The sequence below is a fragment of the Centruroides sculpturatus genome, unplaced genomic scaffold (assembly GCF_000671375.1).
Source record: "Centruroides sculpturatus isolate CEXI.00-Female unplaced genomic scaffold, Cexi_2.0 scaffold204, whole genome shotgun sequence".
NCBI classification, from domain to species: domain Eukaryota; kingdom Metazoa; phylum Arthropoda; class Arachnida; order Scorpiones; family Buthidae; genus Centruroides; species Centruroides sculpturatus.
Window position 1 is genome coordinate 251,542 of NW_019384459.1, and position 27,054 is coordinate 278,595.

At 26.7% G+C, this 27,054-nt stretch overlaps 1 protein-coding gene across 1 annotated transcript in view; it reads left to right on the forward strand.

Moving 5' to 3' along the window:
• Positions 1-27,054, forward strand: part of LOC111620759 (small conductance calcium-activated potassium channel protein 2-like) — a 61,058-nt gene that overhangs the window by 30,095 nt on the left and 3,909 nt on the right. Inside the window, exons 3-4 of the mRNA XM_023362754.1 lie at positions 11,321-11,742; positions 26,765-26,900. Coding sequence (XP_023218522.1) covers positions 11,321-11,742; positions 26,765-26,900 — 558 coding nt within the window. The remainder of the gene's footprint in view (positions 1-11,320; positions 11,743-26,764; positions 26,901-27,054) is intronic.

Below are 27,054 nucleotides of genomic sequence, written 5' to 3' on the forward strand. Positions count from 1 at the left end.
TTCTTCTTGTGAAGAGATAATTGCTCTTGTGGAATTTTGTCTTCAAAGTAAATGTTTTAAGTGCGGTTAGTTAAAGTATAGGTCGATAAATGAAAAAAAAGAGGGAGATATATTAAGAAGGAAGGAAAGGATTTAATCACGATTTAAAGAATATAAATTTAGGAAATAAGAAAAATAAAAGGATTAATGAAAATAATTTTAGAGGCAGAACTAGAATTTAAACGTTTTTTTTTTTTTTTTTTTTTTTAAAGGAAGATAAATTTAGAAAAAGAATTAATTAAGAATATTGAGAAATAAGAGTAGGAAGAGTTCAAAACAAAATAATGATTTTATACTTAAAAATAAAGATTAATTTTGGAAACAAAACATTAAATAAGTTTAGGATAACCTTAGGCATTGAAAAGAAATAGTATTTAGGAGATAAAAATTAAAACTGAATAAACAAAGAATGATAAATTTAGAAGTAAAGGGAGAATAAACTGAAGAAACAAAATAGGATAAATCAGAAAGGGAAAGTAAATAAGAGAAAACAAAGAAAGGAAATTTAAGTAACAATAGGAATGATTAAGAATCAAGAATGAATAAAGTTAATTGTAAAAAAAAAGGTGATAAATTAAGAAAATAACGAAGAATAAGTCGAAAATAAAATGAAATGCATACGTATAAAACAAAGAAAAGATAAATTTAGAAATAAATGAGGATAAATTTAAAGAAATAAAGGAAGACAAATTTATCTCTAAAATCCCACCATCCCTTAAAAGCGTATTGGACCGTTCCATCGAGTTAGGTCTTCAAATGCCATCAGGGTCGAGCAAAATGAATGCCAAGGGGTGATAAATGATGCAAGAGGGGATATCTTTAAATTGTTTATCCCAATTAAAAATGCAAAAATGCGCAAATTTATAGCCTCAATTAAAATATTTTACACACCTATTTGATGGATTTATATAAATAGCTGTTCAGACAAGTTTGTGGAAAATATATAAATCTCACGAAATAATGTTTAACAATTTTGAAATAATTAACGAAGATTTAGAAGTATTAATTGAAGAAAGGTATTCGCGGCTATAGTTTGATATATATGATGTCAAAATTAAAACAAGGCATTCCTTTTATTTACAGAATTCTTGAATGAGCATTCTTGTTTTATTATTTAACTAAAAATTTGCAATTTAATAATATATATATATATATAGGCCTATATATAAATCCGTTAAAGAATCTCGAAATGTAATTTTTGTTTCTAGTAACTAGAAAAAAAAATATTTATATAATTTGAGTATTAATTACGATAATGATGATAATCTGGAGAGAATTAAAACTTACGGCAGCTTTGTGTGACATTTTGATGAAATGACATCGAGTCTTGTCGCCATTAATTGGTCGTGATGTAATTAAATCAAACATGGTCAGACTTGGAGATTTGTCTCCACCCTGAAGGATGTAATTAAGATATTTCCAATGTCATAACTAATATAATACAATACGATAACAATTTCCGCTCTAAATGCATTAAAATCATTGAAAGAATCAAAGAAATGGATAAAATTCTAAGCCAGAATGGCTTTGATTGTTAACCAATTTAACACCTCTACACACAAATTAGAAAAAAAAATAATTTAATTTTTTCTAATTTAAACTTATTCTTTTTTTTTTTATAAAAGTAAATATTTATATAGTTAAAATAATGGGGAAAATTGGAATTAAGCTAAAAAGAAAAAATTAACTTAAAATCTAAAAGTAGGTGCTGAGTTGAGTATTAAGCGAATTTAAAGCTGTAAAATTTTAAATAAGATAGTTTGAATGTTTACATTAAATAAAATTCATGCCTATAAACTGCAGTAAATATATTGAGAAGGAGAGATTTAAATCTACATCAAAGAAATAAGTATATCAGAGTGATATAAATCGCGCAACTTAGCCCTTATTTTTACGTTATTTATTTAATTTTTTATCCTTTCTTTTTTTGCTTTATTAAAGTAAAATAAATTCGAAATATTTTATACGCGATCGTGAATGATTTAAAATAGAAAATAAATGTAGAATTCAACTTTCAAGTTGATCCCAAATCTAATGTAAGGTATTGATAAAAACTGCGACATTTTAAGCTTTCAAAATCATAAATAAGAAAAAATTAAAGGTTTAAATAAATTATAAATATTGTCTGAAAGCTTCTATGAATAAAAAAGTACAAGAAAAGTGTTAGAATTTTTACTTACATCAAAAAAATACGTAAGAGAATGATGTAAAGTCACACTAGTTAATGCTTTTCCTATAGACTTTGTACGTTCTGAACTTTATCCTTTATTGTTTCTCGCTTTATTAAAATACGATCATAAAATTTTATTCGTAATAAAATGTAATTTATCTCCTATCCAGTAATATCTTTCATTTTGTAATTTAATAAAGAATTCATAAATTTATTAAGAAAAGGAAGATCAAAACCGGTAAACTTTGGATACATTTTTAGAATTATAAATAACGAAACTTAATTTTTAATTTTAATTTTTGAAGAATAATAATAAAAAAAAAAACAAAATATTTTAAAATTTTAGTAAGTTTAGTTTAATTTAGAATGTTTAAAGTTGTATAATATAAGTTATAACATGCCAACGCATGGCTGACATATTTTAAAAACTTAAACTATTTAGTTTTAATTTGTAATAAATCTCTCAAATATTTTACAAAAATAAAACTATATTTTAATGTTAATTAAGTTTGTTACTTAATTAAACTTAACGATAACTAGCGAAAACAATTGTAAAATATAAGAGAAAATCGAGAGAAAGGAAAGAGATTTATCGTCATCTTCCCATCAAAATTCTATACTAAGTTGAAAAATTCATTTAAATTCTTCTAGTTGTATCACTTTAGTATATTTAGAATGCCATTGGGGACATTTAAAAGTTTAAGTTGGATCTAAAAATCTACTTTCTATATAGGAAAATCGAAGCAAAGAGAGTCGCGTTACTCATATAAATGGCTTTCTTTAACACGATCGTAATGAAGCAACGTCTCGAACAATACTAGATAATTATCTAAATAAAAAAAAAGGAAATAAAAAATAAAAAGACATTCGTTTGCTCTCCTTCCATTCAACATCTTTTAAGTTGGGAACAATTTAATGAGAAATTGCAGATTGCAAGAATGGTCTACGACCTCGTTTTTTCCTGTCCTCATTTGCAAGATTCTTCTTCTCACTAATTTGTATCATTGTTTAAATATATCCATAGAAACCTCTTACAGCAGTTATTTCTTAATTAAAATATCATATTATTTTTTCTATAACTTGAAAGAATCGATCCGAAACTCTCCTCTAAAATATTTTCTCAAGTAGTTATTATTCATCATATATTTTTTTTTCCTTCCCTATCCGTCCTTAGTAAAGCGTGTGGTATTTAAAAAAAAAATTATGTAAAATTCTTCCTCTAGCGTGTGTCAAGATGAATTTTAAATCGGTAGATTATCATTAAACTTATTTCCGGTAGTTTTCTTAGAACTAATATTTTCGAAGTTGTCCATAGTTTTGAATGGCAGAATAAATGGGAGAATATAAATTACCTTGAAGGAAGATCAGGTATCGGAGTTTATAAGAGGTTCACATAAAGTATTTCTTCTTAAATTAATGTTCTTTGACACTTATTAGATTGGCCTGAACGATTTATCAGGGATTTGTTTCATCCAAACGGTCCTTTTAGCGAAGGATCTTTTATAACTTTTATTGATCTTCTCTAACTAAAAACACATTCTTTAATACTTACAAAACATATTTTCTCGTCCAGAAATAAGTTTTTTTTTAATCCTGTTCATATATTTTTTAAAAAATATTTTAAATTAAAAAGCAATTTTTAGCCATTTTAATTAATTTTTACAACGTTAAAACTTATGAAATTTCTTTAATTCTGTTGATAAAAAAGGGATGCTGGACCTCTACGATGAGTTAAAAATGAACTTTTTTTATGTATATTTTTTATATATATAAGCTTACAATTTTTTTTAAGTTAAAGAAAGTTTAAAATATTCATAAGATTTTTCACAAACATAGTCTTATTGATCCACAGCAAATCCTTTCGCTTCTGCAATAGTTGATATGCATAATCTCTCTTTCTTCTATAACTAATCAACGTTCCGTAATCTCTCTTCTCTGTTTAGCTTAGCAATTCTACTAAAGAAAAATACATTAGGATAATATAAAGATACGTTTTAAAATTTACCATAAGGGGATAAAGTTTATAAACGTTAGAAACTGATAAATTTTGTAACGTTTAAAAGTCGTAATTAGGCCATTTTTATAGAGAAAATTATAGATAATTTTTACTATTTTAGCACATGCAACTGTGTAGAACGCATATGGCTTGTATATAATCAATTTTTTTTATCAGTATAATGGCTGATAAGCTATTATTTTTACACTAAAAACTTTATTCCTTTTGTAACGTAGAACTAAAAATAATGCTAATGTATGTAGAAAGATAAGCATTTTACCAATGAAACTTTATAATATTTATCTAAATTTAAAACGAAAAAAAAAGAAATTAATTTAAAATTTAAAAATCTGTCTTTTGATTTTATAAACAGGAATAAATTTATTAATAATTTATTAGGATCTTTATAAAATCGATATTTTTTTTTTTAGAATATAAAGCAAACATTTAACTACTAAATAAACAATTTAAAATATTCTTTGATTTCTTGTATAAAATTCGAAAGTTCGACTCGTTAATGTATCAAATCTGCATGTTTTTTTCATCAAATTTACTGATTCTTTTCTTATTCGACAGTCGAAAAACTTGATAGAAAGCATTTTCGAACTTTATAAGGAGAAAAATAGAAGCTTTGAGAAGCATTATCTATCCGATGAAAGGATTTAAAATAAATTCTAGCAGAAACTTTTCTGGAAAGGATATATTGTTTACACATAATTCACAGCATTCTCTTATAGAAGTTATAGACAACTATTTTTCGATATTTTCTAAAAGAAAATTTAATCGATACAATCTATTTTTGATATCGTTTTTTTTTCTATATTAAAAAACTAAGGAATCAATTCTTTCTAAAATGAAAAAACGAACTTTAAAAAAAATAAAATACAAATATAATATATATATTTTTTCGCTTCTAGATAAGCTTTAAATGCTAGAATTATTTCGTTACGGAGAGATAATTTAGTATGATAAAAACTTTTGGCACCTTTCTGATTGGTCAAAGAGATTTTTTTTCTTGATTTAATGTGCTGAATACTGCTATAACATTAAAATAAACACGTTGAGATATTCCTTTAACATTTTTCCAACCTTACTTGTACAATAAATCATTAAAAAATATGATTTTTCTTCTTCTTCTCCTCCTCCTCCTCTTCTTGAGAAAAACAGCATCCCTATAGAAGAGGAGGATGAAGAGGAAAATAATTATAAATAATTTTAAAATTTATTTTAAACATTTAATGAGATTTTAATGAATTTTTGAGCTAATTTTATTTATCTTAAGACATTAGAAAAGTCCAAATTAATTTAGTAGTTTGATGAACTTTGTTATACATTTAAACATATTAAATTCGTCAGATTCTCCTGGAATATTGCCAATTTGAGAATAGTATTTTAAGTGATGATAAACCTATGATTTCGATACCGATATAAATCACACAGAGAATTGTAAATATGATAAAGTTTCATCCTAGGATAAATTGTATTGGTTAGAATGGAAGAGGATGGGGAATAATAAATAAAAAGCTTACTTCTTCGTGAAAGGTTTCTGAAGAAAGATTCCGTTTTTTATTAAAAATATAAAAATATATATCTCGAACTACTAAAGAATTGCATATAAACTTATAATATTATGCAAACTTTCCTTATTTACTTTACAAACTAGCTTAATCTTCTTCCCTTCCCATAGGAATCAAACAATATCATCAATAAAATCCACTTCTTTTTGTTACATAACTTTATATTTTTAAAAAATATATTTAACAATATTACATAAATATCATTAAATTTAATTATTTATTAGACTAAAAGGGCGTTAAATTTGATTTCAAAACGCATTTAATCTTGCGATGGAAGCGTTAAGGTGATTTAGAAAAAAAAGCAATTTAAATTAACAATTTAATCTTGTTTTAATGACTATTTAATGCAAATTAGTTATATTGTGGTTTAAAATTAGTCGTCCCCAAATAAATCTGCATCTTTAATACGTAATGAGATATTTTTATAGAGAATAAATAAGTCAGGTGGATTAATTTCTTAATCTTTTGCTATAATTATACAAGGAAAAAAATGGTTTAAAAAAGTTATGCAAATTTTATGCGATTTTATGGCTATAAATTTCTACATAGTTTATTTTATTTTATTTTTTTAATGTATAAAATTAGCTAATTTTTTAAAAGTTACTTATCAGTAAGAAGTCGATAATACAACGAAGAAGAGGGAAGTTGATTTAGTTGCTTGTAGACCACTTTATAGGAAGGTTTAAAGGGATGCTGGACCTCTACGATGAGTTAAAAATGAACTTTTTTTATGTATATTTTTTATATATATAAGCTTACAATTTTTTTTAAGTTAAAGAAAGTTTAAAATATTCATAAGATTTTTCACAAACATAGTCTTATTGATCCACAGCAAATCCTTTCGCTTCTGCAATAGTTGATATGCATAATCTCTCTTTCTTCTATAACTAATCAACGTTCCGTAATCTCTCTTCTCTGTTTAGCTTAGCAATTCTACTAAAGAAAAATACATTAGGATAATATAAAGATACGTTTTAAAATTTACCATAAGGGGATAAAGTTTATAAACGTTAGAAACTGATAAATTTTGTAACGTTTAAAAGTCGTAATTAGGCCATTTTTATAGAGAAAATTATAGATAATTTTTACTATTTTAGCACATGCAACTGTGTAGAACGCATATGGCTTGTATATAATCAATTTTTTTTATCAGTATAATGGCTGATAAGCTATTATTTTTACACTAAAAACTTTATTCCTTTTGTAACGTAGAACTAAAAATAATGCTAATGTATGTAGAAAGATAAGCATTTTACCAATGAAACTTTATAATATTTATCTAAATTTAAAACGAAAAAAAAAGAAATTAATTTAAAATTTAAAAATCTGTCTTTTGATTTTATAAACAGGAATAAATTTATTAATAATTTATTAGGATCTTTATAAAATCGATATTTTTTTTTTTAGAATANAATTTTTTTTCTTCTTTATTTTGTTGCAAATTTATTATTTTGTGGCTCGTGTTAAGTGTTTTGATTCGAAACAAGAATTTTATCTGTAGTTATTTTTAAGTTTATTTGCCGTTTCTTAAGAGAAATGGTCTTCTTTCACTCTATTTACTACATTTTCTTTGGATAAAGGTGTCTATAAAAGTCTTCCGAGAAATTCTTTTTTTGAAATTCTGATTTTTAAGACCGAAATCTGTTTCAAAGAACACTTTAAAACTTATTTCTAAGCAATTTTCTTCAAAAGACCTTACTCATTCTTTTTTAAATGGAGTGAATCGCATTATTTTTCAATCAATTCTTTTGCATTATTAAAACAAATCATAGTTTCTTACAGTTTTATTATTTTGACTAAATATATATTATATTATATATTTTTTTTCAATTTTTTATTATAATTTTTTATCAGGAACTTCTTACAAAACTTTAAATCCTTCTTTCCTATCCCAGGATAAAGTCCTAATTCTCTTTTCTTGACTTTCTCAACTTTGAGATTTACCTCTTCCGTGATGCACACCATTAAATCTCTTTTACTTTATAATTTCATGGATAAACTAGATGTTATTTATAGTAAGATGGTGTCAGAATGCTGAATTGATGTAATAATTTATAAAATACGAATGAATTCTTTAACTTGTATTTGAATTATATCGTAATTTAAACCGTTTCTATGGTCTTCTCTTTAACTTATATTGAACTCTTTGCTTGACATGGTGATAAATCTTTCACTTGACCTATTACTGAAACCTTCAATTGACTAGTGCCAATTTCTTCACTTGACCTACTACTAAGGCTTATTCTTCCTTAATATTATTGTTTCATTGGCTTGAATTTTCATTTAATTTAATGCTGAAATTTTCTAAATTTCTCTTCTGACTTGCTATCGATACATTAATTTGATTAGTACTTTTGGCTCTTCATTTCAACTTAAGTTCTCTTGACTCTCTGATCTTTCGCTTCACCTATCAAACAACTGAAGAACCTTGATAAAATGATTAAATATGCTTGTTAATGAGATTTTTCTACTGTGTTTGAATGTTTGTTTGTCTAATATCAAGTGTTTTACTTGATCACTTTAAAGGAAATAAGGGTGCAATACTCGCATACTAAATCTATTGTACTGGACTACTTGAATTTTTTTTTCCTTGATGCATCTACGAGTGGCAATTAAATAATTATAAATTTCAATATTCTTTTGATCTTTACTAAATCGTTTGAAGATATACTCGTTGATTGAACTGAATTTATTTTAATTATGGATGAAGATGGCCAAAAAATTAATTGTTTTCTCGGCTTGCTTGTATATGAATATCCTACGTGTATCACGTAATTTAAGACAAAATATTGGATCTACTTCCTCCTCTATCGAGTTGAAAGAGTGAAATATCCATTGTTTAATTAAAAAGTTTTCTTTTTATTTTGTTTATCTTTCACTTCATGATAACATTTTATCGTAAACTACAAGCGAGACAATGCTTTAAAACTAGTTTATTTACTGATTTCTTTGTCACTATTCCATATTCTATTTATTCATTGATCAAATATTAACTCCCGAACAGTGAAAAATTTAGTACTAAGAAAGGAGATTCTAAATTTTTCACTACTAGAATCTCTTCTAAGTACTAAATTTTTCACTTTTTAACGTTAACCTAACGAAAACCACTGAACTCTTAACGAGATTACTACTACTGTGAATTTATTTTGACTGTATTGAATAATTTAGAGGAGCTTAATAAATCTATTTCTGTCCTTTTCATATTGAAATCTTCGTCCGAAGATATTACCAAAATCCCAGTTCGTGATTTTCTCTTCGTATATGAAACGGTAATCAAGATCTGACCACTTTGAGGTGACAGCCTGTATTTATTTATATTTTAACACAACCTACGTCCGACGTATATTGAATTATTCAATAAAAAATGAATAAAACAGTATAAAAGTTTTAAAATAGATACAAGCCGAAAACTTATCCATATAAACGTATTTACTTTATATCTGTTATTTTTTAAAAAAAAAAAAAAGAAAGATGGAATATATTTTTTATAATAAATTAATTAAATTTGATAGCTTTAAACATCTCCAAGGTATTTTGTTATCCGAAAATCGCCTTTGGATAACAAAATAGAAGAGAAAGATCGTTACAAATGATTAATCATAGAAGGACTCTTCACCACGTTGTTAAATAAATCTTCATCCAAATGAATGGAAACTTAGGAGAAGCTCCTTAATCAGATCTTATCAGCATCCGAACAAAGATTTGGAAAGTTTTACATTTAATAAAGATAAATCTTGTTAAGTAAATCGTTTTAAACTTAATGACAATTTATCGGTTTACTTTTGATTCATCTTTGATCGTGTGCAAATAAAGGAGTGCACTGTTAATTCACTAGCATGTCCATGTTTACTATGTCAACATCCCGAACGATCCATGTTACTGTAACAGTATCGAGTTTCCTACCCGTTAGAATTACTACAACGTAAAATAACCTATTTAACTGCTTTATTTTGTAAAAAAAAAATTAGATAATTGTATCTATTCAATATACAAATAATTAATTTTGAATCGAAGAGAGTCAATTTTGCTCTCTATTATTTTTTTCAATTCTGTCAGAACTTAGCATTTTATTATACAAATTATGCATTCAGCTTGTATCGAAGAGGCAAAATGTCAAGTAAAACTCCCTCTTATTTTATTTTTTTATTTTTTTACTGAAAAGAAATTACTTTTCTTGATGCAATAAAATGTCATTCGAGGAGGAATTTCATTAAGTTCCATTTACCAAAGTTGAATATCTACAGAGAACAGAAAGGAATTTTTAAAGATTTCTCTTAAACATGCAAAAGAGACAAAGACCTCATTAAAGTAACTATTTACCGTAGGACTAAATTACTACTTAGAAGGAGCATTTTTATTAATAAATTTCCTAATTAATATCCTGATACTAAATTGGTTTTTATATATTAACGTAAACACAATTAACCTTCGAAGATAATTTAACAATAAAAACAATAAAAAGTACCTTTAAAAATCGAAGACATTTAGGAAAGATTAAAATAAGAAAATGGTAAATATATTTTCAAAGCCAAAGTGTCTATATTTAGAGATTAGTCGAACCACCGTATAAGTGATGATAAGTGATAGATGATGTGACTTCATAGGTAATCTATAATGCCATTCATCACTTTAGTTTCTCAGAAGAGAATACTCTTCCTAGAATATCAGCACTACTATTTTCCCATACAGCAGACAGCCTGAGAAGGAAAAGTTAAAGATATGTCCTCCACGTCCAACAAAAGACATATTGGAACATTTGTGTATCGAGTACTAGAGACATGGCTGCATATCGAACTGTCAGCTGTTGACGTTTTACAGACATGTTTTTCTTCCTACCTTTTTCAAATTTATCTTCAGCTCTTATTCTTCCAAGTTCTCTCAGCAATTTACTATTCTTTCCTTTCCTTCTCTATCATTGCCCTTTTTTTTATCTAATTCTTTTTTCTGATGTTCATTAACTTTCTTTTATGTCTCTTTCCTCCTTTGTTTTTTAATCATTATTATCACAGCATCACTTTTGTTCTTCTTTTCTGACAGTACACCTAATTTATTTTTGCCTGTGATTTTTCGTGGCTTATCAAAATAGTGAATTTTTTTTACTTTAGAGATTATATAAATTTATATATTTAATAATAATTTAGTAAAAATTATTAATAGTTTTTCCTTAAACGGGGTCAACAATACAAACAGTAACCTTCAGAGATGATAGGATATAAAATAAGTCAATATTCTCTTTAATATATGTAAAATCAGGCATAAAAGATTGGAAAAATAAATAAAAGTATACGGAATTATGTTTATTTCCGCCCATTTCTAGCCGTCAACCAATCAAATTACACTCCGGTTAAATAAACTGTGATTTTTATCTTATGTATATTACAGAGAACCACTTATATGCATGAAAACTTAATTTTGTTTCCTATCATCTAGAAAAATGATTATTCATCGTTTATAAAATTTAACGGGAGATTTTTATTAATATTAAAAGAAATAAATAAACATTGACGTTGTTAAAGTAGATCTTTGTTTATATTCTAGTTATTCCTGATTGATAATTGTGCGGATGATTGGAGGATCGCTATGACATTGCAAAGGATCAGCTTAATTTTATTAGAACTTATAGTGTGTGCTATACATCCGATACCAGGAGAATATTACTTCAGTTGGACTACTAAATTATCGAACCATAATGGCCGTTCGGAAACCAAATTGGTGCCTGTTGACGTTACTCTTTCTCTGCCCATGTTTCTCCGTCTCTACCTTATTTGTAGAGTGATGTTGTTACATAGTAAACTTTTCACTGATGCTTCATCCAGAAGCATAGGAGCTCTTAACAGGATCAATTTTAATACGAGGTTTGTACTGAAGACATTGATGACTATATGTCCGGGAACTGTGTTACTCGTCTTCATGGTATCTCTATGGATCATAGCTAGTTGGACCTTGAGGCTATGCGAAAGGTTTGTACTATTAAAAAAAATCTCCTGCATTTTCATTTAATTTAATTTTATAATATCCTCCCCTCTTTCCCCTAACTAGTTTTAATCTCGATTTATCAGAAGTTTTGCTTTAAAAATTGTCACGTACTAGTCATAAATTTTATCTGAATGGATTAGCATTCTAGTATCATTAGTCTCTCGGCTGATAAGATTCTAATAAGCTTTGAGATAAGAGCATCACCTAGAAAATATGAAGGATCTACAAATATATTGATTATAGTATAGAGAACGGCGACGTAAATAGGAAAAGTGTGAATTTAATTAGACGCAAAGCCTGGTGATACTAAATTAGATTTTTAGATAATAAACTTTATTAAAATATTTAAAAGAATATAAAAGAAAATCAACTTTTTCGGTCATAAACCTTCTGAAATTTTAAAAATCGAAGTTTTTAAAGCGCAGTTTACATTTTTTTGGGGGAGGGGAGATATTTTATATAATAAAGGATTGTATTAAGTATTATACCTGTAAAACTGAATGGAATTTTCTTTTATTTCCCTTTCGTGACAGCAAAACTCCCATCGTCACGAAACGTCACATATATTACGTTTGAATAAATCCTTAGAAAATTTATATCAGAATAAAGCTTCATTATTATTTTTTTTCCAGGAAAATATGAACCCGTTCGCGTGAGAATTTAATTCTCGAATTTATTATTTTTATTAGCAATGAATTCTTCTTAAAACTAGGAAATTAAATTGAAGTTGAAGACACAATGAGTTCCTATATATTTTACTTGCTGATTAAACTCGTCTAGACACGCAGACAAACTACAGATTTTAATCATTTTTTAAAATCTTGTAGCCAATTTTATCAAATGTAAATTTAAACTATTTGAACAAGAGTGATTTTTTTCTGAATAGCATTCGAATTACTAGATTATGCGATGCAGAGAGAAGCATGTGATGTATATATATACATTTTTTTTTCTATATAGGATTACCTGTCTGAATTGGCATGAAGGTAAGACAGGTGAAAGGATGTGTTGCTGAACTTAATCTATAATTTTCGTGACGAATTCATGGTCTCTCGGTTACTTCCTCTGGGAATTCTTGTCTTTCCAACATACAAGTAAAAAAAAAAAATGCTGCTGCTACTTCACTCTGGCAAGTTTAATCGAATCAATTCCGAGAAATTTCGACTTTTTCTTTTTAAATTGGATAAAAATTGTTTCGGATATAAAATATCAGATAAGTTTATAAAAAAAAATAAAGCGATTCATTTGCATATTTTTTCCTTAGAAAAAGTTTTAATCGTGTTTTAAAACGTCACGGGTACAAAATTACTATTTAAAGTTTCAAAAAGAAGAAGACGATGATGCTGTTGATAATTTAATAATTTATTCTTGTCTATTATTTAGAAATCGAAGCTAAACTAACTATTTGTGGAATTCCAATTTGATTATTCTTTCGATCTGATTGTTAATTTTATTTAATTAAAGTCGATCGAGTTCTTTTTTTCTGTTTTTTCGGAGGAGAAAGTATTAATTTAAATCGATTTCTCTTTACTTTTCTTTCCTCTACTTTCATCAAAATGACTTTCGAAACTTACAAATATAAAGTTTTGATGTATAAATATAAATTAAATTTTAAAAAAATGTCAATAAAGTTCCATATCTAAACACGAATTAGCTTGTCATAAACAGCATTCGGTTTTTTCCCCATTAATTTTTCTTTCCTTTCTTTAAACATAACTGAAGAAATTTCAAAATTAGCTATTCAGATGGCAAACTTATCATTCATTTTTCCGATTTCTTTAAACAAATATTTTACATTTTAATTTAAGTAACATAAAAAATTTCAATTAATAACTAAAAATAACACCGTAATTTTAAGCGAAAGAAAGGAGTTATAAGCTAAACATTTATTTTTAGGAATATATAATTAAAGTCCTTTCACGTATGAATGAAAATTATAATTCGTTACTTTTATACAATTTTAAGCCGTAAAAATAACTTTTATACGCAAAAAATACAAAGAAAAATACTTTATGAATATTCCAACGAACATATGTAGTTTTCTGCATTATACGTAAGATTTAATTTCAATTACATATTAATCGATGATTGGTTAAAAATATGATTGTCTTCACAGTAATTGGTTAGAAAAATATTATGAAAATATGCTTATCGTTGATTATTTCTACTTCCTTAACCAATCAATCATCATTAAGAAAACCTTTTATGGCTGATATCTTACATAAGCCTTTATCGAATATCACTTACAAGTTGGTGTTTTCCCTATCGACTTTCAGGTTTATGGTATTTACTTGTCGCTCACTCTATAGAAAATAATAAAATCATACAATTAATTTCAATAATAAAAGCGAAAATTTACAAAAGAAACTTTGCATAAAAGCACAATTAACGTTTTAAAATGAGTAAGAACATTAAAAAGTATGATAATTAAATGTCTTCTTAAATTAAACAATTAATCTACTTAGGTAGAGGGNTCATTTTTTCTGGCTGCAGTTTACTTAAGACAAAGTTAAAAAAATTAACAATGATTAAGTAATAAAAATTATTAAATGTTTGAAGAAAAAATAAAAAGAAAAAAACAAGCGTTAATGTGTTCAGGTAATGGCCCGCATAATGGTGTCACATTTGTCATTCAAAATATTAAGGAAATTCTTTGTATTATACAAACATTAGCCGTTATTTTTATTGTTTTCTATCCTAAAATTAGTTCATTCATCACTATAAAAGCTTCGTTTTTTTAATGTTTACATCTTCTCCAATGGTTCTAAAATACGAAATAAATATCCTAGTATCTTAATTTCATCTAAATATAACTTTTTATTTGTGTCTTGGAGACCAGTGGCGAGTTATCCTATAGGCAAAAAGGGTCCCCATCAACAGGAGACCCCTAATTCAAATTTGCCTAGGCCCCACGAAGATATAGCGTGCCAGTGTTGAAGGCTTATATTGCTTCTATTTTTCTAGGATTTAGTTGGATCTGTCACTATATATTTTCAATTTTCTATTGGGATTCGATCTCTATTTTTACCTTCAAAAATAAAAAGGAAAGAAAATGCCTACCTTCTATTTTGAAACTGTATTGTGTTCTCGAATATTATGCTTTTTTTTTTTACTGTAACAATACTTCTTACATGCGATGAACGTTTCTGATTCGCTTGCACATTTTATTTTTTTTTCTATGATCAATAAATTTGCTTTTTTTTTCCTCCCTCTACTTATAGTCTTTTATTAAATTTATTCTAAGAAAAATCGATATAATTTATTTTCTTCCATTTTCGGGAATTTTTATCATTGGTTTTTACGATTGAAATTTTATATTATTTTATTTTATTCCAAATGCTAATTTTATGGCCTGGTTTAAAGATCTGTCTGATCTCATAAAATTTCTTTCGTGTTAATAGTCAAAGTTCGGCTACAAAATAAGGATAACGGCATTGATTAGCGAATTCTCACGAGGCCTATACTTATTTTATTCTTGTCAACGTAAACTAATTGATTTTTTATTACAATTTTACGTTCTCTCCCTCCCGTCCTAATTTCTCCTCTTTTGATCTTCCGTTAATATTTCAAAAAGTATTTATTATATTTTAATAAAATTTTATAGACTTATAACTGATATATTTGGCTAACAAAATGCCAATTTTATCTTTAAAATCTCTAAAATTTAGCAAAATATGAATTTAATTTCACCGCCGCATTTAATTAATTCGATTCTAAATATATATATTGAATATAAGCTTTAAATCTAAATTATATTGAACTTGTTATTATAAATATAAAATTATATTAATTTATAAAGAGTTATTTAATTAAAATTAATTATTTTAAAGTAGATTATGTATCATTTTGTATTTAAGCCAATGTAAAGTAACAATTCGCTTACGAACTTGACCTCATTTGTGATATAAAAATAAATACGATGACTAAAATAATATATTAATTCTATTATGATTAAAGTGAAGAAATTTATATTTAAATTTTATTTTATTTTCAAGTGACTAATTTATTTTCTAATTATTCGATTAATTTTAATTAAGCTTTCTAGCCATTTAAATTGATAAAATAATCGATAATTGTATTAAATTTTTATAAAAGTAACTTCATTAAATAACAATTTATATATTAAAATCGACCGTGCGTAAAATATAATGATAAACACGAAGATATTTAAAGATATTTTCACGCATTACTCGCATCAATCCCACTTATTTACAGCTTTTATTATTCTTTGCCATCATTCAGCAATATATATAAAAAAAAAATCGATAATAATTATATTAAGCAATTTTTTATGATATAAATTCCTACAAGTTTCATATAATATAACTTAAAAAAATAGTAAAAACCTTGACTTATAACAGAGCAAACTCTGCGGGAAGCCGCATTAGTTATTATGGATGACCAAGACAAACGAAGCAATTTATACAACTTAAGTTCGGAAGATGCGGAGCTTATTAATCAGAAAAAGGATAAAAAATAAAATAAAATTGATATTCTGAGAGTGAATAGAAGAAGAGGAAACAAATTTTTTTTTCTCCCTCCATACCGAAACTGTTTACAAGAATACTTAATTATAAAAAGATAAGAAGGATCAAACAGTAAATTGATTCGCTTGGATGATTAAACATCACCATAAATCCTAGACAAAACGTCAATATATCATGTGACAGATTCGTGTTATGGCATAATCTATACAGTTTAAATTTATTTAAATTAATTCCACAAAAAGTTTTTTAATGATATTTAAAAAAGTATCCCGAGATTGTTGCATTTGATTAAATTTAAAAACGATAGGAGAGAAATAAATAAATAAATATAAAAATTAAAAAAATTGTTCTGATATTTTTCTCCAAAAACTCCGGGATGAAAGAAGAATTTTTCTAGTTCTTTTTTCCCGAATTCTGCATAAATGTGTGAAATATTTTTCTCCTTATGTAAATACAACGTATGGAAATAACTCTTAATCCTTTCAGATTAGGTTATAATCTTAAAAATAGGTAGATGAGCCTCGGGTATTTTTAGTTATAACCTTTTTTTTTTAAAAAAAAAGGCAGGAAATGTAAATAATAAGGAAGGAATATCAATAACTTGGAGATTGCAGGCATCGATACCTACAAAGAAAAGCCATAGATGAAGTAAATATGCCCTTCTCTATCTTACGAAACTCACTCCTCTCCATTTTAAAATTTCTTTCTCGAGTCTTACTCGCAGTAAAAACCTTTTAAAAAATGTATTTTTAACATTTAAATCGATACGAATTAAGCTTTAAATTCGCATCAAGCTAATTATCAAACAAATTACCTAATTACGCCTTTTAAAAAATGGCTCCATTTTTTTTTAAATTAAACTAATCTAAGCTTCAATATTCGGAGCAGTAAGAAGAACGTATGCTTTATAATGAAAACTCTCCGTTTACTCAAAATAAACACGAGTTTTTCTGACTTTTAATGAGTTTTTATTCAGTTTATTGTGATAAATTATCGTCCATATACTATAAATTTTAAACACGAGATGTTTATTGATACTCATACACACACTATAGGGTCATTGATATTAATATTGGCATGATCATTTATTACGTGTGAAAGATATGATTAAGGCTGATGTAGATGCTATCTGTTCTAGTTTTAAGCTAACATTCTTTGTTTAAACAAGTAAAACTGATCGTTCACAGAAGTAGATTTCTTTATTTATATCCTTGGTGTAGCGATCGGTTACATGAGTAATACGCTATAAAAAATAAAATAAAATATATAGAAAACTCTGTAAATGCCATACAGAAAACAGAAAAATCCGATATTGTTATGGAAATTTATAATAAATAAAAAATAATTTGGATTGATGCCATTTCCTTGCTTCAGTTATTTTTCTACGATAGAAGCAATTATTTGTTTATTTTTCTTTATCCTTTTCTCTCGTCCTAATTATTATCTTCCCTTTACGTAAAAGAAAAATCCAAGATAAACTTTTATTCATATAAAAATAAATAAATATAACTTTATACGGCAAGAACAATGCTTAACTACAATAAAGCACGTCCTTGAAAACCATCAAAACTCATTTTTTCTGGCTGCAGTTTACTTAAGACAAAGTTAAAAAAATTAACAATGATTAAGTAATAAAAATTATTAAATGTTTGAAGAAAAAATAAAAAGAAAAAAACAAGCGTTAATGTGTTCAGGTAATGGCCCGCATAATGGTGTCACATTTGTCATTCAAAATATTAAGGAAATTCTTTGTATTATACAAACATTAGCCGTTATTTTTATTGTTTTCTATCCTAAAATTAGTTCATTCATCACTATAAAAGCTTCGTTTTTTTAATGTTTACATCTTCTCCAATGGTTCTAAAATACGAAATAAATATCCTAGTATCTTAATTTCATCTAAATATAACTTTTTATTTGTGTCTTGGAGACCAGTGGCGAGTTATCCTATGAGCAAAAAGGGTCCCCATCAACAGGAGACCCCTAATTCAAATTTGCCTAGGCCCCACGAAGATATAGCGTGCCAGTGTTGAAGGCTTATATTGCTTCTATTTTTCTAGGATTTAGTTGGATCTGTCACTATATATTTTCAATTTTCTATTGGGATTCGATCTCTATTTTTACCTTCAAAAATAAAAAGGAAAGAAAATGCCTACCTTCTATTTTGAAACTGTATTGTGTTCTCGAATATTATGCTTTTTTTTTTTACTGTAACAATACTTCTTACATGCGATGAACGTTTCTGATTCGCTTGCACATTTTATTTTTTTTTCCAAGAACAAAAAAATTGCCTTTTTTTTTCCTCCCTCTACTTATAGTCTTTTAAAAAGATTCTTCCTTTTATATCTAACATTTATATAACGCATCCTACTCTATTCTCCTCTTGAAAACCTATCAAAATCTCTATCAAAATGTATCTGATCAAAGCAAACTTTGATATAAAATTAATATATTTGAATAATTTATTTTGTTTTCTCGATTTTCTTTTGATTTTTTTTATTATTATATATTTAATTTCGACTATACATCTACTCGTTGTGTGGGGGAGGAACTTATTGTCTACGCGACATCGCCTATATTATAAATAAATAAATGAAACTGTAAGAAAGTTATTGATGTATTAAGCATTAAAAAAAACTTTAAAATTTAAAAGGAGGCATTATAACAATAAACTGGATAGAAAAATTGTAAAATGTACGAGCTCACGTTGAATATATTAAGAAGATTAGGATACAAAAAGAAGTTTAGGAATTCCTCTTTGATATATTAGGAAATTTTTATATTGAATATGTCAAGAACCCTTAATAGTTCCATAAAAACATGTATAAACCGAGCTTCTTCCTTTATAATTATACAAAATAAATCGTTATTAAGATACCTTGCTAAAAGAGTAGAGAAATTTTAACATTCTATGAATCACTTCTTTGCCAAAAAAATATCGATTATAAATTAGAAATCGACCTTCTTTTACTTAAAAATCTGCTGATAAATAAAAATCAAACATTATTTTATAAGAAAGATTATAATTCGTTAATTTTCTCGTCACCAGAATTGCTAAAAGTGGCATCAAGTAGGAAGATGAAACTTGATCCAGGTTCCTTATAGACTACATAGAGTAGCCTTTACTACAGTCTAAATAATAGAAAATATATTTATGTATGTATAAGTACAATAGAGAATTCATCTAAAAATCCTGAGCACTAACTAATTTCGGGTCCATTTTAATATTAGAAATGGAATTTAATATACAATTATCTGGTATGTGCTTCAAGTTTTCTTATACTTCTACAGTTAAAACCTATTCAAAACGGCACCGCGTGAGACCGGTTTACACAGGTTTTACTTTACATTATAATTGATATTAGATTTAAATAATTTACCCATTTTATTTTGATTTTTTTGAATTATTTTCTATCCTTACAACGAAATTACGAGCATAAAAATATATAAAGAATGTTTATTTAGGATATAAAAATCTTTAGTTTTTATTGTAAATCGTATAAGTACGGGTTCTATTAAAGGTAATTCGGAACGAATACACAATTAATATTTTATATAACACGAGTTTTAGCATTAAAATAATCCTCTTAGTGAGGAGGGGAACAATCATTGTTTTTTTAAAATCTATCTTTCCTTTAGCAGACTTACGAGCATCTTAAGCTGTTACGACCAATTTTAAAAGATCGTTTAGCCAATTTTAATGGATAAAATACGAGATTAGAATAAAAATTCACCACTCCAAATTGTGAAATTACAATAAAAATTCTCACATAAAAAATTGGGAAAAATTAATGTAATTTTATCATTTTATGATAACTTAAGTTATATATACAGTATATATTTTTAAATTTAGTATTTAATTTAAAAAATATGAAATTTTATACACGTATAATTCATGATATTAGTTTATTTTTAAAGGATGTTAGAACTTGTTACACATAATCATCGAGTGTCAAATTGCTCCAAAAGAAAATTGGATATGAAATATGAAAGCGAAACATCTACACAATCAGAAAGTAATTTAATTTTATAGCCACCAATTTTAAATAAAATATATCATATAACTTAAGCTTATAAAATTAAAATGTTTAATTTTATGCTCTTTATACAAATTACAGTACAACCATTTTTAAAATTTTTTTTACCGAATTTATATTAGTTTACCTAAGTTATAAACTGAATAATTTTTCTTTTAATCAATAGATGTATTAAATTAAAAGGATAAACTTTGTTGTTTTTTGTTCATACGCGTGCGAGGGTGGACTAAAAGTCAGTTAACCGAGGATTAATTTAAAGGTTTTTTTTTCGAGCAATAAATTAATCAAAAATAAAATAGAAATTTAATATTTTGCTGTGGTTTACTGACTTTTGGTCCAATCTGTGTAAGTATTCGTATTAAAATCTATAATATAAAGAGAATTCGTGACGATCTGAAATATTCTGGAATATATTCCGGAGAGTTCTAGTCTCTCCTGATCTCTTCTACGTGAAAAGTGTCACGAAATTTTTTAAAAGTTCTTTGTGTATTGTATTAATTTATCGTTTATCTACTGATTATTATTAAATTTTATTTTATTTTTTAATTAAAATTTCCGTTTTCTTTCCGAATCCATCGTTAAAACTGATGATAATCTCTTGCTAAAATTCCATTGTTTACGTAAATCCAACGCATTTTTAAGATTAAATACTAAGTTTTTACTGTTTTAATTTAATTATATATTTTAATTTTGAAAAATTTTCCTTTTTTTCTAATGAAAAATCGGTTTTAATTCTCTCTTTTATGACCGTCGTAAATCGAGTTTTAATCTTCATAGACTCGGCGTTATAAGCTGATGTTTTGTTCCTAGAAATAAACTTTGAACTTTATAGAACCACACCTAAATGGCCAATAAAAAAGTACGATACTTAAATACTGCACATCTTACGCTAAAATTGTAATAGATAATTTATATCAATCGCGAAAGTGGAGATTTTATAACAAATGGTCGTAAAGCGGGGGAGACGATAATAATTATTAACTGAAATTTAGAAATCAAAGACCCCTATAATTGTTTGGTATAATTACGTAATTTATACCTTTATCTGTAACTAAACTTACTCTAGATTAATTCTGGAAAACTTCTTTAATTCTAAGTGTAAATATATAAAAGAATGTAACAAAGTTTTGGTTTCTGTTCTTTAATAAGTGACGTAACAGATTAGTGGCCAAAAATAAGTGAAGATAGGTGTGTTTGCCAGTGAAATCGTGATTGATCGATAGAGTACTTTTTCTGATCGGTGTGATTGATCGAACTCCAACTATTCACAATATAAAAGATTTTGTCAGTCACAACCTATCAATCTAGGAAGAATATAGACGTCTGTTACACCCACTATAAATTCTCCTACTTAATCATTCAATCCTTTACCTTTATCCTAGTTTATTAAGGCCTTAAAGGCACACGTAAATTTTATAATAAGAAAGAAAAATCAGTGTATTGGAGTAATAGAAATCGTAAAAGTCTGTTGATCATATTGTTATCAATGATGCAATGTATCTCATCATCAATAATTCATCAGGATGTGTCGTTATCTAACATCTTGATTATTCACATAAATTTCTTATTCTTTTGCCCCTTGTTTTTTTACCGTGTAATCATTGATTTTTTTATATTTTAGCGACATGCAAATTCGACTTTTTTGAAAAGGTCAAAGGAGTACAAATTCAATCAAAAGAGGATAAAGTAAGACATTAACTTTAAACTTACGATTTATGGAGATGGATTATCTCTACCACAGAGGACGATAATATGTTAAATATATATTGTTATATATGATTTTTATGCAGTATTTGATATATTTAATAATTTCAATGCAGAGGTTTTTCAACCTGGTTTGATTTACACATAAGCTAAACAAGCTTAACACCTTGGGGCTTCATATTTTTACATGTATCATTGTTTCATATGTTATAAAAGGGGAGGGAAAGGGCCTTTTATGTGTTATAGCTTAGACCCAAACAATAAGTCCAGTCCTATAATGATGTACTGTACAACAAACTTTTAGGTGTATAGCGAGATTCCATGATATTTAATCGAATATTTAGGTATCAGGTATGCTTTTGAAGTAGGCAAAGATATTCATAAGAGATAGGCCCTTAATAATTATAAATTTTCTTTAGAAATTGACAATCCTATAGAAATTATGTTCGCATGTTTACCTAAATGCGCTTTCAATAACCATGCAAACATAATTTCTGTAAGATTTCTACTTCTTATTGGATGATGAGAGTAAACTGAATGATTATTGAAAGGATCTTTCAATAATCATGCAGTCTCACTTATATAAAATCGATATTTAGGAAGCGTAAACACCAACGACGATAAAAATACACAGAGGAAAACGACGTTGAAATATATTATATTTGAACAGAGAAAATTCGAATGCATACAAATTAAAACAAAAATCGGAATTAAATGTTTAATTTATCACAAATTACAATATTCTTCTGCTTCTTTCCAATATCCTTCCTCGTATAATTAATTCTACTGAAATATAACCTTTCACTTCCCTTGTCTGCAACAAAGTTATGATTAATTATAATATATTTGGATGAATTAAAGTATACCAGAACGTTAATACCCCCATATCTTAATATAACACAGACATATAATTATATAAGCCTATAAGATACATCATTTCTTCCTAAGAGAAAAGGATGATGCTCGGGATGAGGATGAAGAAGTATCCTATAGATATTAATTTACAAAATAGGATTTTATTACTGTTTAAATATCGAAATGGATGATTTTCACAGATGCAAACCGTATCGTGATTGGTTAGATTTCCCTTCTCTACTATCTATTTTCCTGCCAAGACTTTTAATACTCGTTTCCGCTTCTATCTACTCAGTGGAACCAATGCGTATCGTCTTTTAAAATCACCTTTTTTTTTTCCTAGAAAAATGCCGGAAAACCCCCTAAAAAATCGTTAGAAAAGAGTTATTAAGCCAACCCTCGAAGAATAGCACCGAATTTTATTATATTCCACAAAATATAGGCCTATAAATCTTCGAAAAACCTATATAAAACGATTAAATATTTAAATTTAAATATTTTAAAACAAAAGTTCTCTTTGTTTATTTTAAAATTTAACTTTAAATTAAACTTTTTATTTAATTGAGAATTAAAAAAAACTTTTTAAATTGTAGTTTAATGTGTTAAGTTTGTTTTCTATTTTACAAATTAAAACTACATTTAAACAACACAACTGGAGTAAATTATATTAAGTTTATAAACTAAATTTTTTTTTTTAATTTTAAATAAAATAAACATTAAATTAAGTAAATTACTTTATTATTATTTTTTTTTCTTATAAATTTTAATTAAACTTTTTAAAATTGATTAACTTAATATAAGAAAATTAATTATTCTTTTTTACTTTTATGCGAGTTTTCTAGTTTATAAAAATTAAGAAAATTATTATTATTATTATAATAAACAGCTTCTAATTAGCATATAATTAATATAATCTATCGTATAGATTATATATTATTAAATTTTAATTAAAAATATATATTTTATTTTTTAAAATTTAATATGAAAGTTGCGTGAGTTCTAGCTTTAAATTATCTCTTGGGATTTTTATACGACAGAAAATATAAAAATAATAAATTTTCTTTTATTTTTTTAACCGTGAAAATCCGTATTTAACGCCAATTTAAACATGTTTAAAAAAAAGATTCTTAAAATAATATAATTTAATAATTATTAAATGAAGTGGAAACAACTTATCATTTTTGCTCTTGATCTTCTTTATGGAAATTCGCTATCATCCTTTATATAAATCAAGGATTTGTACAGGAGGGTGCATTAATTTCTCTGTAAAATAATTCCCAAGATGTATTTGAAATATCACAACACTCAGATTAGTGCTTTTATCTCGTTAGTTCCACTGCTATCAAGGGAACATTTCTGTTATTAAATGTTTACTCTCATCTTTCCACTGAACAATTCTTGAAGTGACTAAACTCCTCTTTTCTTTGTATTCTAGTATTTTCTACTTTCATTCAATTGTTTTATATATATATATATAGGCCTAACTGTACCCACACCACTAAATAATTTAATATTTTTTTCGTTTCTTAACGTTACTCCAGGCGATCTAGCGACAGACTTATGTCGATTTTTCTGTCTTTATATTAAAAAAAATCTCTGCTTAAAAAGATGATAAACATTAAATAAGATAAGGTACAAAACTATTTTCTTTAATAAAATTATAATATATATGTTAAAATCGAGAAGAGAATGAATTTTTTTTTTCTTTGGTCTTCTCTCCCTCCCTTCATCTTCTTATCTTATTCTATAAAGGAGAGATCCTATTTAATGACGGTTAAGGAAGCAGTGAAGTGTGACGTTTCAGCAGCTGTTCCATCATTTGTTAATTAATTAAAGGATGCGAGTTTATTAATCGTAGTTGACAAGTTTTATTATCTTCCTGACAGTCAGATGGTAAACAACTTTGTGAGATTCTGCACTTCTTACTTATAGTAGATTGCTTGTCCTTTCATGTTAGCCTATATTCCTTTACCATAATTATATTATTCGAAAGAAATGACAAACTTACATTTTGACTTATCCAACTACGTTTTAACTCGACTTATCATTGATTAAATCGAATTTATTTATACTTTTTGACCCTAAAAACTTAATTTTTCTTTTACGCTGGAAAGAGCGCAATCCACTTCAAATTCTGTATTAAATTTAATCAATTAATAAATAATTTGAAATGGAATGCGTTTTTCTCAAGCATAAATTTAATTAATCGAGTTATATTTTACTATACTACACTTTAATTACGATTTAAGTACATACGTCTACTCTGTTTAATACAGTGCTAAATTGCTTAAATTTCTTAATTTATTAGGTTAAATTTAATGATGGGACGGAGAATATAAATTTTTTAAGTTAATTTTTAACATTTTTGTAAGGTTTAAAACATTTTTTTCGAGACAAAGTTTTGCCTAATAAGCTGGAAAGTTGAGCAAATATAGAAGAATGGAGAAAATTGTTTATCAGACAAAATACATAAAGGAGCTTATCTCACGTATAAAGTACGAAATATCCAGTTATTCTCAAGTAAATATCGAATTTACTTTGAGTTACGATCACGTTTATTATGACACAAACTTCTTCCCTTACGCCATATCCGGTCAGTATGTCAAACTTGAATGGAGCTTCCTCCAGATTTCGATATCTCTAATGTCTCCAGGTTTACTCAATAGATAGCACCTAAAAGAAAAACCTCTTACTGTCGCCTCGTGCTATACATTTTATCTTTATGATGCAAACGCAAGCAATTTATCACCAAATTTGAATTTTATGTAATGTATTTTTCCTCCTTCTTAATGTACGACGATGACAACATAATCGTGACGTATCGAAAATTAAGACAAACGTCAAGAGAATTTTTTTTACACTTAAAAGAAAAAAAAACAAACCAGCAGTAAATGCTAATAACGAGTAAAACCTCACTCCAGATACGACACGTGACCTCTATCTTTCCCTCTATCTCTCCACCCCCTCGACCTTTCACCACCGAAATTTAACAACATCGAGGTCCCTAATATTCGAACGTCCCTGCAAAATTTCAGAAATTTTCGACAAATGGAACAGGAGTTATTAAACTTTAAAGTGGGCAAACAGAATCGTACTCCCCCCCACACACACACACTAACATTTACAAATACAGAAACCCCCCCAATGTCCCCGAATCAAAACTGTAAAAATATTGGGGGGTATCTTCTGACCGATCGTCATACTTTCCCCTCTGTTATATATAACAGTAATATAACTAGGCATGTAAATATATTACTTAATATAAAAGGTATAATCGAGGGGGGATGCGATTATTTATACACACATTTTCTTAGTTTTGACGTCAAAGATAGATTCGTAAAGTGAATTTCCATCAACGAAATGATGACAAAGTGCTGCTTTACACACGTTTCCATTGTTTTTTCCCTCCTCCTACCCCCTATTCTCCTACTAACAATTTTTGTATCAAGTGTCGAAGTAGAAGGGAGGATAGAGAAAGGAAAAGAAAGAAAGTAATTCACTGATGTGATGTAAAATCGTTCTTACTCCTATCCGAACGTTGATATGACGAGATCAAAATTGATTTTGTTATGCTTTAAGTCTTTGTTTTTTTTTTTAACCATTTCTTTATGTGGAATAATGTTATCAGATTGCTGGAAGATTTCTTTTGTTATAAAGGAAAGGATATAAGGGCAACTATTCTCTACTTAAATCTATTTTAAAGGTCGTAATTTCCTAACTATTAATAAACAAAAGAACCGTCTCCATTAAATGTATTTAAGGACCCAATAAAAGACTAAAATTAACTCCTTCATACGGATCAAAGTTAAAGGAAGTTTATACGAAAAGAAAAATATTTAATTTATGAATATTTTTTTGAATATAATAAAAGGAGAAAGTATATATATTTTTTTTTTACGAAAATGAATTATTCTGTGTTTCAGGTACCACGACGAAGACCATGCCAACCTGCTGAATACAATGTGGTTGACAGCTATAACATTCCTATCTGTAGGATACGGTGATATTGTACCGAATACATATTGTGGAAGAGGAATAGCTGTCAGTACAGGTCTCATGGTAAACATCACTTCATATCAATTATTCGCTTGTATATTGTCAAAATTTTAATTAATTAAACATTAAAACTTAATAAACTAATTAATTAGTTGCAATTATTAATATATATATATATATTTTTTTTTTTTCCTGTTCCATTGAAGTAATTAAGGTA